The sequence below is a fragment of the Sturnira hondurensis genome, unplaced genomic scaffold (genome assembly GCF_014824575.4).
Source record: "Sturnira hondurensis isolate 20B ecotype Veracruz unplaced genomic scaffold, ASM1482457v3 Scaffold0003693, whole genome shotgun sequence".
In the NCBI taxonomy this organism is placed as follows: domain Eukaryota; kingdom Metazoa; phylum Chordata; class Mammalia; order Chiroptera; family Phyllostomidae; genus Sturnira; species Sturnira hondurensis.
In genome coordinates, this window is record NW_028076324.1 from 11,508,633 (window position 1) to 11,521,340 (window position 12,708).

Below are 12,708 nucleotides of genomic sequence, written 5' to 3' on the forward strand. Positions count from 1 at the left end.
AGGCAAAGCCTTCCCAGATCTCTCTGGAATGTGTGACTCCAATGAGAGCCTGAACTTAGGCTGCAAGCCTGCTGTCCCAGAGCCACTCAGTGGGGAGGAGGCCGCCCCCACACAGCCCCTCCCCACTGTTGCAGACACCTGCACCACAGAACTAGGGAGTAAACACCCCCAGTGCTTGGGAGGGTGGGAACCTCATCATTCTGGAGATGCCACGGAGGAGGGGCCCACTTCCGGGCTCTGTGGGTACTGGTCCCGTTTACCCCAGACTGGAAGTGAGGTAGGGGTGGGGGCGGAGGGTGGAGGCAGTGGAGTCCTGGTCTCTGTTCCTCAGGGCTGGGACTTACAGGCTTGAGGAGACTCCTGACTCAGAATACTCACTCCTGGGGGTGCTGGTCTGGGTCTGGTGGGTGTAACCTGCAAAGGTGGAGAAACACTGTGAGGGGGAGGAGGGATTAGGGAAAGGGGCAGTGGAAAGGGGGGGTGCGAGACAAGCCGAGATTCAAAAAAGATGGCAGCCCTTCACCATCGACATAGAAACTGTCCTGGTCCAGGGTGTAGCGGCCCAGCTGGGTGAAACCACGAGTCAGCCGGCTCAGCTCCCCATAGAGGCGCTCGGTGTCCAGCCTGGGACCCCCAGGGTCAGGGCGGTGTGTACAGACGACGTCCACTCCAGTGGCTGTCCCATCCTTCCTGGGCCTGGGGAGGGTGGTTGAGGGGGATGACAAAAAATGAGGTGAGTTTCTAGGGGGGATCCTGAGTTCCTGGGGGCAGGACAGGAAGAGGCCGTAGAAAACGAAGAGGCTGTCAGAGAGCTGGGAAGTCAGACTCAGTTTCTCTGAGCTCCCTGACTCTGGCCATCCTCACACTATGCGCTGAGTCAGTGGGTGGGGAAATTATTAAATGGCAAGGCAGAAACTGTTGTTGGGTGAGAGCATTATTAGTAAGTTGCAGGCAGAAACCTGCATCTGTAAGGCCTGGGGATGGGAAAGCTCATACTTGAGACATGTAGGGAGATGGAATCTGGGATTAGAGCAAGTGGAAAGGACACAATTACCTTGAGAAAAATGCTAGAAACACAACTGAAACCCTAAAGGAAATGCCTTTGCTGGCCAAAGGGAGGGAGGAGGAAATTCAGAAAGATGACCAGGCTAGGGGCTCAGTCTTGCTGATAAGCTCTACAGAATCTGGGGACCATTGTGGGGATGAGGGGAAGGAGGTACACTCAGAGACACCTCCTGGAGCAAACACCTCCTGAATTCCACCTCTCCTAAGGACATGGGATGGGAGGGCAGGAAGGAAGCAGAACAAATGCCTCAGATCTGGAAGCTCCTGAGGCTGCTCTGACTGGCTATTCAAGATCTCACCTGAGGAGGGTCAGTCTGCAGCCTGAGAAGAGTGTGCCCACACTGGTATTCTTGAACAAGTGCTTGAGCTGCAGGTGAAGACAAGGGAAGTAAATAGATGGGCTGAGGGGCAGGGGCAAAATGGTCACGTATGGTTGGGACAAGAGTGACGTGGACAGGGCTAGCACTGACAGACAGGGCAGGAGTGGGGGGTGGTCATGGGCAGGCAGGAGGGAGATGGCTTCAATGAGCAGGACAGGGTGAGGTGGGTGGAGCTGGCATCAGTATGCTGGGCAGAGGGTAGGTGGGAGCTCCGGCATCATGGCACGGCTCTCACCAGACGCTGCAGGAACTTCTCCATGGTGTTGAATTTCAAGGAGCCTGGAGGCCACATGTCCTCCACATAGCGCAGGTTGGTGATGGTGAAGTTGAGGGTGAACGGCACGGGGGGTGGTTCTGTGGCTGCAGTTGGAGAGGGAGAGGAAGGTCCACCCTGAGTCAGGCCTGGGATGGTTACGGGGGCAGGGCCTGTTGCTCTCACCGCTGGTGTGTTAGGGGGGCTTCTGAAAGCCACTCAGTACTCACCACTGGGGGTGGTTTCTGAAGTCTTGTGTGTGTAGCCTGCAGAGAGAGAAAGAGAGAGAGAGAGAAGGTACTGGCTGTTTGGGAGAAATTAAAGAGGCATCCGGGGGGAGAATGAGGGCTCAGCAGCACAGCAAAGCAGGGGGCCGCTGCTCACCATTGACACAGAGACTGTCCTGGTCCAGGGTGTAGGGACCCAACTTAGTGACACTTTGGGTCAGCTGGCTTAGCTGCCAGTACAGCCGCTCTCTGTCTAGTCCTGGGCCTGCGGGATCCGCGCGGTGGCTGCAAGTGATGTCCACGCTGGTGGCAGCTCCATCTCGCTCAGGCCTGTGGAGGACGAGACATGAGCAGAGACAACGAGGATCCGCCTGTGGAGGGTCCTTGAGAGCACTGTGCAGCTCTTGTCAACAGGCCCTGGGATGCTGGGTCACCTACCGTTGAGTGAATTTGCTCCAAATTGCAAAAACAGTTCCATAAGAGCCCAGCTCCTGAGTCCGGAACTCCCCTCACTGGCCTCCCTCCCTGCCCTCTGCAATCCGCTCTATGCACAGACGCCAATTCTCACTCCAAATGACAATCTGTCCTTGTTAGACATTTGCTGAAGTACTTTTCACCCCCTACTGCCTGTGTGTGACTCCCCCATGTCCCAGCACCCAGGCTGCCTTGCTACCTCTCTGCCGTCCTCCTTGCAAGCGAATATTTCTGCTCTGCACATCCTCCCTCCCTTAGACTCTGCTTTCCCCACAGGTCAGCGCCTCTCCCTGCAACACGCTTCCAGGCCCAGAGCTGTGGCTCCTGCCATCACTCACTGCTCTCTGAGGATGAGGTTCCATCTCAGGTTTTCTAGCTCCTCTACTTCCTCACCTCTCAGCATTTCGATGATGTCACTGGGCCTCCGTTTCTCATCTATAAAATGGGTCTAACCATAGTATCCAGGTATATCATGTGAGGACTAAACATGTTGATATCAGTCTGTGCTTAGAGTAATGTAATTAACATATATACATGTTTGCATGTGTATATAATGCACGCTTCTTGATGGCAGAATCAATGCTTTGGCACCCGTCGAGTTTGGGGAGGAGCACTGAGCTTGGCGCACACTGGGGGCTCAAGAAATGTTGTGGATGGAAAGACGATTCATGGACCCGCCGGTGAGAGAAGTGGAGGGGACGTGTTTGCTGTGGGCGCATGAGCACCCCAGGCTGGGCTCTAAGGGAGATGACCTCATTCCATCTCGATCGGCCCCTTCAGGGAGCAAAGCCTTTCTTGAACTCTGTTTTTGAAAGTCTGGAGAGTTATTCTGGGGAGATGGCCACCGAGGCTAAACCTTCCAAACGATGTCAAAATAGAGCGGGCCACTCATGCTCAGAAACCCCCGTCCCTAGAGGACCTCGGGCCGAGTCCACCTCTCCACACTTGAAGGGAGCTGGGAGTCAAAGGCAGAGATGACGCGAATGAGGCTGAATGGATGGTTCTTCACAATGAAAACAGGCAAAGCAAGCTTAGCGAGAGAAGGCCGCGGCTCTCGGGGGACTGGGCTTGAATTTCGTCCACCGTTTGGCCTCTCTGGGCTCCAGGAGAGTTCCTGAAGTCACACGTGCCCTGATGTTTCATCTGTAAAATGGTGATGTTAATAATGATGTGCAAAGAGTTTGGGGAGCTAATGTATGGAAATCATTTAAATGTAGCCCTCGATTTGCACTCCCAGGGGACATTTGGCAACGTCTGCAGATTTTTGGTTGTCCAACTTTGGGGGGTTGGGATACTGCAGGCATCTAGTGGGTAGAGGCCAAGATGCTACTGAACATCCTATGAGGCAGAGGACAGCCACTTACGACAAGAATTACTTGACCCAAAATATCAATAGCGACCATACATGAAGAACCCCAATATCTGATGCATACTAAGTGCTTACTCTGGGTTAGCCTTCAGAAATATTTATATTCAGGGGTGACATCAGCAGCATGCCAGCATGAGTGGACCTCCAGGTCTCTTTCCTTGACGTTACAAGTTGGGCCGTTATAATTCAACAAAAGATGCCCTGCTCAACACACACATGTGTCTGAGACAGTGCACTAAGACCATGAAAGGTGGGCATATCTGAGCCAACAGCGGAGATAGGGCAGGGAGGGGAGAGAACAGAGACAGAAGCCACACACAGTCTGGTGCTCCCCGAGGCTTCAGCAGACACAAAAGCTGGTAAGAGTTGGGGTGTAACCGACAGGGGGCAAATCAGAGGGGCAGAGGCAGCGACTGGGTCTGGGTGGCTGGCACACACTGAGGCTGGGCCCAGGGCCAGGGGCAGAGAAGCCGTGTAAAAAGCCACAGTGTGCCCTGAGTGGTGTGGTTATGTTGATTGGGCATTGTCTGGTCAAGTGAGAGGTTGCTGGTTCGATTCCTGGTGAGAACACATGTCTGGGTTGCAGGTTCAGCCCTCAGTTGGGGCGCAGAGGAGAGGAAGCTGATTGATGTTTCACTCTCATACTGATGTTTCTCTCCCTCTCTTTCTCCCTCCCTTCCCCTCTCTCTATAAATAGATCAATGAAATATTTTTTTAAAAGTCACCGCACGCCACAGACTACCAGAAGGAAACAAAGGATCCTCATATGTGGGAACCACCCACCCCCTCCCTGTGGCCCACAGGGCAGTAAAATCCTCACTCAGCAGGTCACAGAGAACTGAAAAATCTAAATAGACCAACCAATAGTAAGGAAATTGAAATAGTCCTAGACACAAGCAACAGAATGGTGGTCATCAGAAGCGAAGGAGGTTGGGAGGGGAGGTTGAAGAGGGTAAAGGGGTCAAATACATGGTGATGGAAGGCGACTAGACTTTGGGTGGTGAGCACACAACGCAGTGTACAGATGATACATGACAGACTTGTACACTTGAAACATGTAAGTTTGGCTGTTAACCCATGTCACCTCAATGAATTAAATTAAAAAATAAATATATGCAGTGTGCGTTGAGGGCATGGTAGGCTGTAGTTTTACTCTTTTTTTAAAAGATTTTATTTATTTATCTTTAGAGGGGAAGGGAAGGAGAGAGGGAGAGATATATCAATGTATGGTTGCCTCTGGGGTGTCACCTGTCAGGAAATGGCCTGCAACCCAGGCATGTGCCCTGACTGGGAATCGAACCGCGATCGTCTGGTTCGCAGGCCCGCGCTCAGTCCACTGAGCTACACCAGCCAGGGCTGTAGTTTTACTCTTTGTGAAGGATCAGGGATGCATCTTTTATACCAAATTTGGTGCATACTTTCAGGTTATTATATCTTATCATTTTGTTCCTATTAAGTATTCTATGTGCGATTTGAGGCTCTTGAGGGTGGGAAGGTGCAGAATAGGGACCAGGGGCCAGAAAGGGATAGCGGCTGTTCCACGTGGGCAGCTGGAAAGGGCTGAGGCCAAAGGGAGAGCCCAGCTCTAGCGGACTGTGGATAAGCAAATCTCCCTGTGCCTCACCGGGACATCTCTGTTGGCCTTACCTGAGCAAGGCGAGTCTGCAGCTGGAGTCGAGGAGGCTGACACTGGTGTTCTTAAACAAGGCTCTGAGCTGTTGAAGGAAGAAGAGGAAGTGAGTAGAAGGACCGGTAGGGAAGGACAGGGGCAGGGCTGGTATCAACTGGGAGGCAGAAACGCATGCATGGGGCACAGGGGAGGTGGGGTGACCGACGGAGTGGGCATGGCGGGCACCGGCAGGCAGTGCAGGAGTGAGGCGGGCAGGAGTCTCACCAGGTGCTGCAGGATCCTCTCTATTTTGTTGAATTTCACGGAGCCCGGAAGCTGCATGTCCTGCATGTAGTGCAGGTTGGTGATGGTGAAGTTAAGGGTGAGTGGCACCAGGACAGGGCCGGAGACTGCAGTGAGGTTGAGAGAGAGGACATCACACCCGATTCCCTGCCCGAGCTCAACTGAGGGGTCAGGAGCAGTAGAGCAGTGAGTCTGGTATTCACACCTAGGGCTCAGAATGACTCTTCCCAGAATAGGAAGCTGTATGTTGAATGACACCAATAATAGTAATAGTAGGAGTAGTAATAATAATAATAATAATGGTGATAAAAACAGGAGCGATAATAGCAGCTGATGTTTGGTAAGAGCTTACTCTATGCCACCCTGTGCTTATACGATCCTGACACAACCCTTGGGGTACATCCTGCTACTTACCCCCCACTGACAGACAAAATGGGTACAGAGACAGTAAGGCACTCTCCCAAGGCCACACAGCTATGTTAGGGCAGCTCAGGCTCTGGAGTGTGAAAAACTTAGAATTGAGTCCTGAGTATGTGCTGGCTGTGTGACCTCAGAAAAACACCGATTCCTCGAAGAGCCAGTCCACGCCTCTCTGAAATGGACAAATAGCAGTGTCCAGCTGCAGGAGTTGAAAACCTTATATATGAGGGTCTCCTTTATGTGGCAATCAGCTGCTCTTTTACTTTGCTGCTGTTGCTGTTAGTTATGCTGCTTTCTCTGTTGACCCCTTTAGCCTCTGCCCTTTGGGAACTAGTCCTGGATTGGCGTTGGACTTTTTCTATTCGATTCTTGCAGAAGGTGGAGCTTCAGGAATTGTTACAGAATGCACTGCTGGATCTGATCTCACCAACTGATGCCCCCCCAACCCCCACACTCTGGGTCCCCTGGCAGGTCACTTGGGGTAGACTATAAAAATGGTCTTCACCTCCTTACACCCACACGCTTGCCAGGTGGTGCTGCAGCCCCTCCCACCAAGAGACGGGAGCCTATCTCTCCAGCTCTTGACTCTGGCTTGGCCATGACTTGCTTTGACAATGGGATGAGAGAAATGTGATGCAAGCAGAGGCCTGAAAGGCACGCATGCGCTAAGGCTTGCTTTCTCTTGCTGCTGGGAACCCTCGGGGCCCCTGTGAACCAGCCGGAGCTAGTCTGTTGGATGACGCGAGGCCACGTGAAAGAGAACTGGGGCACGCCACCCATCAGCCAGGCATCCTCCAGAGTCCCCTAGTTAACCTGCAGGTGTCTGCAGCCACATGAGGAAGCCTAGTGCAGACCACTCACACTGCAGAGCTGATCTATATACGCCTGAGCAGCAGCAAATGACTGTTTTAATACAGTGGATTTGGTGCTCATTTGTTATAGAGAAGCTAACCGATACAAAACCTTAACAGAAAGCAAAGAGTGTATTAAAAGGAGCCACACTTTAATCTGGAATTGAAAACCTGAAGTCACACAGCTCTCTAGACACAGGGATGGAGGTGCACTGGTCTGTGATGAGGGCGTGGCTCCCCAAATTTACCCTCTCCACACTGTCCCCTAGCCTTGACCTGCCCAAGCATACTGTCTTGACTTCTCATTGCAAAGCATAGTAGCTTATATGTGGGAAGGTAATAGACATGGAGAGAAGGCTCTTACCTGTAGAACCGGAGGACATTAGAGCTGATGAGTTTCCCAAGGAGGGTGTGGAAATCACAGAAACTGAGGAGGAAGCATCAGAAAAGAGAATGATGCAGCTTCACCTTGGAGGTACCAGAGGTAGTTTGACCTCGATGCCCAAAATGAGTCACAGAAGTTGGGGGGCTGTAACAAGGTTCCTAAGGCTTCCTTCCCCCCATTGAGGCCTTCGCTACAGGGAAGAGCAACCAGCTGCTCCCACCTATCACTGTCGGGCCATGGGGCCACCTATGGCCTGAACACTTACCACTGGGGATGGAGGTCGGAGCTGGTCTGGTGTAACCTGCAGAGGGGGTACAAGTGAAGTGGAGGTTTCAAAGGTTATTAAGAATGGGATGAAGGGGATGGGCCACTGGGGGGAGAGCACAGGCCATCGAGAGTTTGTCCCTACAGACAGTGAGCTCTCCGCCCCTCTGCCCCTCTCTGTGTGTGCTGTGTGTACACGTGGTGGAGGATGCAGACCTCACAGGAGAGGAAGAGTGAGGAGAGAGAAATCCAGAAGCGGACATGCGTGTATCCTCTGGCCAGAGCTCAGGGCATCAACAGGAGCCACCTGCTGCCGCAGAGGACCAAGTCACCATGAGATGCTCACCATTGACGTAGAGACGATCCTTGTCCAGGATGTAGGGACCAAGCCGGGTGACACCGTGGGTCTGGTGGCTCAGCTCCCAGTAGAGCTGTTCCCTGTCCAGTATGAGGCCTGCAGGGTCAGGATGGTGGGTACAAATGGCATCAACTCCAGTGGCTGCTCCACCCTTTTCAGGCCTGGAGAGAGGACATGGATATGAGGACAGGGCTGAGACATCCTGGTAGGACACTCTTTTCTCAGTCCTCTTAAATGTGAATGCCGGCTTCTCTGCTCTCCTGGTCCAGGCTGAGTCACTCACAAGACAAGGGGCATCTTTGAGCCATAAAGGACCAGAGTGAATGAGTCAGATGACCATCAGTTCAACTGTAGCTCTTTCAAATTATGCACATGGCTTCTCCGACCAGTTCTCACGTCTCTACAGTGTGGAGAATGCTGTGATGACTTGGCTGGAATGTCATGGGATTCGGAAATGACTGATATAAAACATGCAGCCCTCCTGCTCTGTACATGACAAGTGCTCATAATTGATTAATTGTTTAATTAAACAAATATTTACAAAGCATCTACAGTCCCTAGGGAAACTGGATAGCAAGCAGCTCTAGACAGAGACTCATCATCAGCTCACAGAAGGCTGCTCCAATCCAAGTTTTTTTTCTTTTCTTTTATTGATTCCAGAGAAAGGGGAAGGGAAGGAAAAAGAGAGGAAAAGAAATATTAAAGTGAGAGAGAAACATCAATTGGTTGCCTCTTGCGCACACCTTGACTGGGACAGAACCTGCAACCTGGGTATGTGCCCAGACTGGGAATTGAACCCATGACCTTTTGGTTTGTGGGACAATGTCCAACCCACTGAGCCACACAGGCCAGGGCCCAATCCAAGTTTTGCACCTAGCATCTGATCCTAAGACATTGCATAGCAGAGACACCCACCCACTGCCCACCTTTTTGTGTCACCATTTCTCTGAGCATCAGGAAAAACTAGGCCTGAAGGGATAACCTGGGAGATCCAGCAGGTTGCACTGTCAGAGAGCATTATTGGGGAGAAACAGGGTCCCCTTGCACCTCAGCAGGCTTGAAGTGACCTGGAGCTAAGATGTTTTTAGCTCTGGTCTCCTGGAAACTTGATGAAGGTGCAATGTCAGTTGCATTGCCTGGCGGTGCTGCTGGTGGTGAAAATGACCTCTGGTAGATGACCTGCATCTTTTCTGGGGGGACCTTAAATGGATGGACATCCGTACCCAGCAGGAAGCTGTAGTTTTGGGCTCCCTTAGGTGTGGGGTGCCCCTGTTAACTGGGCAGAACTATTACAAGGTATACTGGCTCCCCTGTGGGACATGGGACATCTAAGCCAGGGTGACTCCAGCGCCTATCCATTGGTGTTTCGGTTCTTTGCACGTGAGCTGTAGCCTGGGGTGCCAAGAGTAGCCCTTCGACTGCCAAGAGCTTTCTTGCAATAAAGAAATGCCCGCTGCTGCCCTGCTGGAGTGCTATTTGCTGTCCACGCCCTCCTGAGTAGAGGGGCAGTCGTGTGTGTCGCGTTCAGATCTTGCAGATCTGGCTGTCTGCTTGGATGATGTAGAGTGGGCAGCGCCCAGCACCAGCACTGGGGCTGGGAGTAGCTGGAGGCAAGCAAGGCGCCTGGCTGGGCTAACTCTCAGCTTTGTGCAGGCACAGGCTCAGCACCTGAAGGGGAGCATCTCCTTAAATTCTGTGCTCTGGGCACCTGGCTTCCCTTAGCTCAATCCAGGCCCTGGCCAGCCCAACCAGCCCACACCAGCTGTACCTCTGAAGGCAAGACAAAGAGGAGGTCTCACCGCAGTGTGGCCAGTCTGCAGCCAGTGTAGAGTGAACCAATGCTGCTGTTGGTGAACAAGGGCTTGAGCTGAGGAGGAAAGCGTGGGTGGATACCCAAAATAAGTATGAAAGTAATCATTGTATAAAACACAATATTTTAAAATAAAACAATAGCTCTCCAATCTTCTCACACCACATTTATTTCTCAAAAGAACTCTGTGAGATAAGCAATTTCATTGTCTCAGTTTTATCATACGAGACAATATGAGGAAACAGCCTCACAAGATTAATCACTACTCCAAATTCACATCGCTTGTACTTGAAGCTGGAACTGCCTACCTCCCTACCCCTCGTAGTCTCCAAAATTGTAGCAAAGAGAGACGGGCTGGAGGTTGGGAAGAAAAATGGGTAGCAGGGGGCTCTCACCAGATGTTGTAGAAGTGACTCTGTGGCGTTGAACTTTGCAGAGCCTGGCTGCATGTCTTCCGTGTGGTGCAGGTTGGTGATGGTGAAGTTGAGGGTGAAGGGCACCAGGGCAGGGCCAGGAGCTGCAGTGGGGAGTGGGAGGAGAGGCCACACCCTGAGTCAGTGTTGGGCCAGATGCGGGGCAAAGGGTCACTGGAACACAACCTCCGCCTGCTCCAGAGACCCCCATCAGCTTGGACGTGAAAGGGAGTGGGTACCCAGGCTTTATATGGGTATCATTTCCTGTTAGTTTCTGAGACTGGAGATGGAGTAGGGGTCGGGGGGTGGAGGCAGTGGTGAATTCTACTTTAATGGGTCCCAAATTTGGCCACATACAGAAAGTGGAGATGACGGGATCAGCGTGCTACGTTAATGATGCAAAGCTGGTGCCTGTATATTAGCCTCTAGGTCGTGTATTTCCTCAGAGCAGGCTGGGGTCCATTAGCTCAAATGTTTATACAAGCATAGCCCAGAAAAGCGCATTTAAGCCATTTCGAGCCTGCCTGCTGGGCAGATTCTGCGAAACTACACCCAGCACCTGAGGTCCATGAACACAACAAGCCTGGTGCCTCTAACCCTCCTAAGCCACTGCTGCCCTTCAGAGTTGGACCCCCCGCTGGGCAGCCGGGTGACATCCCCGAGGTTCAGAGCCTCCTCTCTAACCCCCTCGTCCCCTGTGTGCTCCCTGGCCTTTCTCTCCTCGGGAGTGATCCCCATGCCATAACCTCTTTTCTTTTTAGTTTTTATTTTTCAGCTACAGTTTACATTCAGGACTAGTTTGTATTAGTCTCTGGTGTGCAGCACAGTGGGTAGACAGCCATGTACTATACAAAGTGTTTTCTTGATATGTCTGGTGCCCACCCAACACCATGCATAGCTTCAAGCTTGTAACGGCCACTTCTACGAGCAAACACCGGGCCTCATTCAAGGTAAAGGGCTATAGTTTTTGTAGTATTTATGTATTTCTTAACCATTCAACATATGTCAAAACTTCTGTTTCATTAGGCTCCTATTTTTTTATGTCGCTGACAAGGCTTTTGAGCATTGAGCCCCATTTTTTTGCATAAACCCCGTGATTTCCATGGTGTGATTTTGCAGAGCATGGGTTTGAGACACCTGGGTCGGGTTAGAGCCGAACAACACACAACAAACAAAACGCCAGCAACTAGGCCAGATGTGCAGAGGCTTCTGGCACCTCTGCTTCCGTTTGTCCAGTCTCGTTATAAAAAGTTGGGGCATGGGACAAACACACACAGAATACTCATGAAACCCTGGAGAAACAACCTCATGGTCCCCTGACTTCAATAAACTGCACATTCCTTAACGTGCTGCTAAAATGAAATGACTATATGTGTTGACTATAGCCAGAGAGACCGCACAGTTCACTATAAGTGAACAAAGTAGGGTTTAGGGGTGCTGACCCCCGTGCAGTCAAAAACTGCATATAACTTTTGAATGCCCCCAAACTTAAGTTGACCCTTGGTATCTGAAGGGATTGGTTCCAGAACTCCCTGAGGCTACCCAGGTCCACGGATGCTCAGGTCCCCTGCATTAAACGGTGTAGATCTATGCATAGAGTTGGCCCCTGACATCCATGGACTCTCAACTGCGGATCAAAAACAGTACAGGTATTTCTTGGAAAAAATTCACATGTAAATGGATTTGTGCAGTTCAAACTTGTTTTGCTTGAGGGTCAACTGTATATATTTGCAAGGAACAGATTAAAAAATGTATTATAAGAAGAATAAACTCATATCTACTCAATATATTCAGAAAAGACATTACTCAAAATAAGCTATTGGTTAATTAGGTAAACTGAGGAATGGGTCTTTACTGATTCGGCTTTGGTGAAGCGGCCACTGCGTAAACCTATTCTCAGTGAGAGGTTCTGCCTTCCATTCTTCTGAGGTTTGTGGGATGACCTAGAATTTGGGGTTTACCTGCAGTTTTTAGAAACAGGTTACAGGGAATGGCCTAGGACTCGGGGTGGGGCTGGAAATCTGCAGGGGCCTGGGTAGCCCCGTCACACGCGCAGAGTCAGCCTTGGTCTCTCCAGAGTGACACCACCTACTCCACCCGTTCTCGATGTCCTGTGATTAGAACCCAGCAGGAGTGACTAGGGGCATCTTCAGAGAAGAGAAGGCCTACCTGTGGGCCTGGAGGAAGGAGTTGGGGTCCCTGCAGAAACTGTGGCCACCATGGACGCTGGAGACAAAAAAAAAGCCACGAGCTTGGGGTAGGGAACTATTCCATCGCCTTGGAGATTCCAGAGAGGGGGTGGCCATGCCTGGGAATTTCTTAGGTGCTGGTCCCTGTTCACTGGAGGCTGGGGGCGGAGTAGGGGTGGGGAGGTGTGGAAGCAATGGACTCCTGGTCTCTCCCATTTCTAAGGGCTGTAGAGACTTCTAAACCTCAGAATACTCACTGCTGGGGCTGGTTGTCCAAGTCTTGTGGGTGTAACCTGCACAGGTGAAGAATGATAAGGTGAGGAGGGGGAAAGATGAAG

At 51.4% G+C, this 12,708-nt stretch overlaps 1 protein-coding gene across 1 annotated transcript in view; it reads right to left on the reverse strand.

Moving 5' to 3' along the window:
• MUC16 (mucin 16, cell surface associated) overlaps nucleotides 1-12,708 on the reverse strand; it is a 67,218-nt gene that overhangs the window by 22,441 nt on the left and 32,069 nt on the right. The window contains 15 exon segments of the mRNA XM_037042775.1: nucleotides 379-414; nucleotides 524-696; nucleotides 1,365-1,432; nucleotides 1,681-1,805; nucleotides 1,929-1,964; nucleotides 2,083-2,255; nucleotides 5,416-5,483; nucleotides 5,663-5,787; nucleotides 7,316-7,378; nucleotides 7,602-7,637; nucleotides 7,947-8,119; nucleotides 9,758-9,825; nucleotides 10,164-10,285; nucleotides 12,351-12,407; nucleotides 12,628-12,663. Of these exon segments, the coding sequence (XP_036898670.1) occupies nucleotides 379-414; nucleotides 524-696; nucleotides 1,365-1,432; nucleotides 1,681-1,805; nucleotides 1,929-1,964; nucleotides 2,083-2,255; nucleotides 5,416-5,483; nucleotides 5,663-5,787; nucleotides 7,316-7,378; nucleotides 7,602-7,637; nucleotides 7,947-8,119; nucleotides 9,758-9,825; nucleotides 10,164-10,285; nucleotides 12,351-12,407; nucleotides 12,628-12,663 (1,359 nt within the window).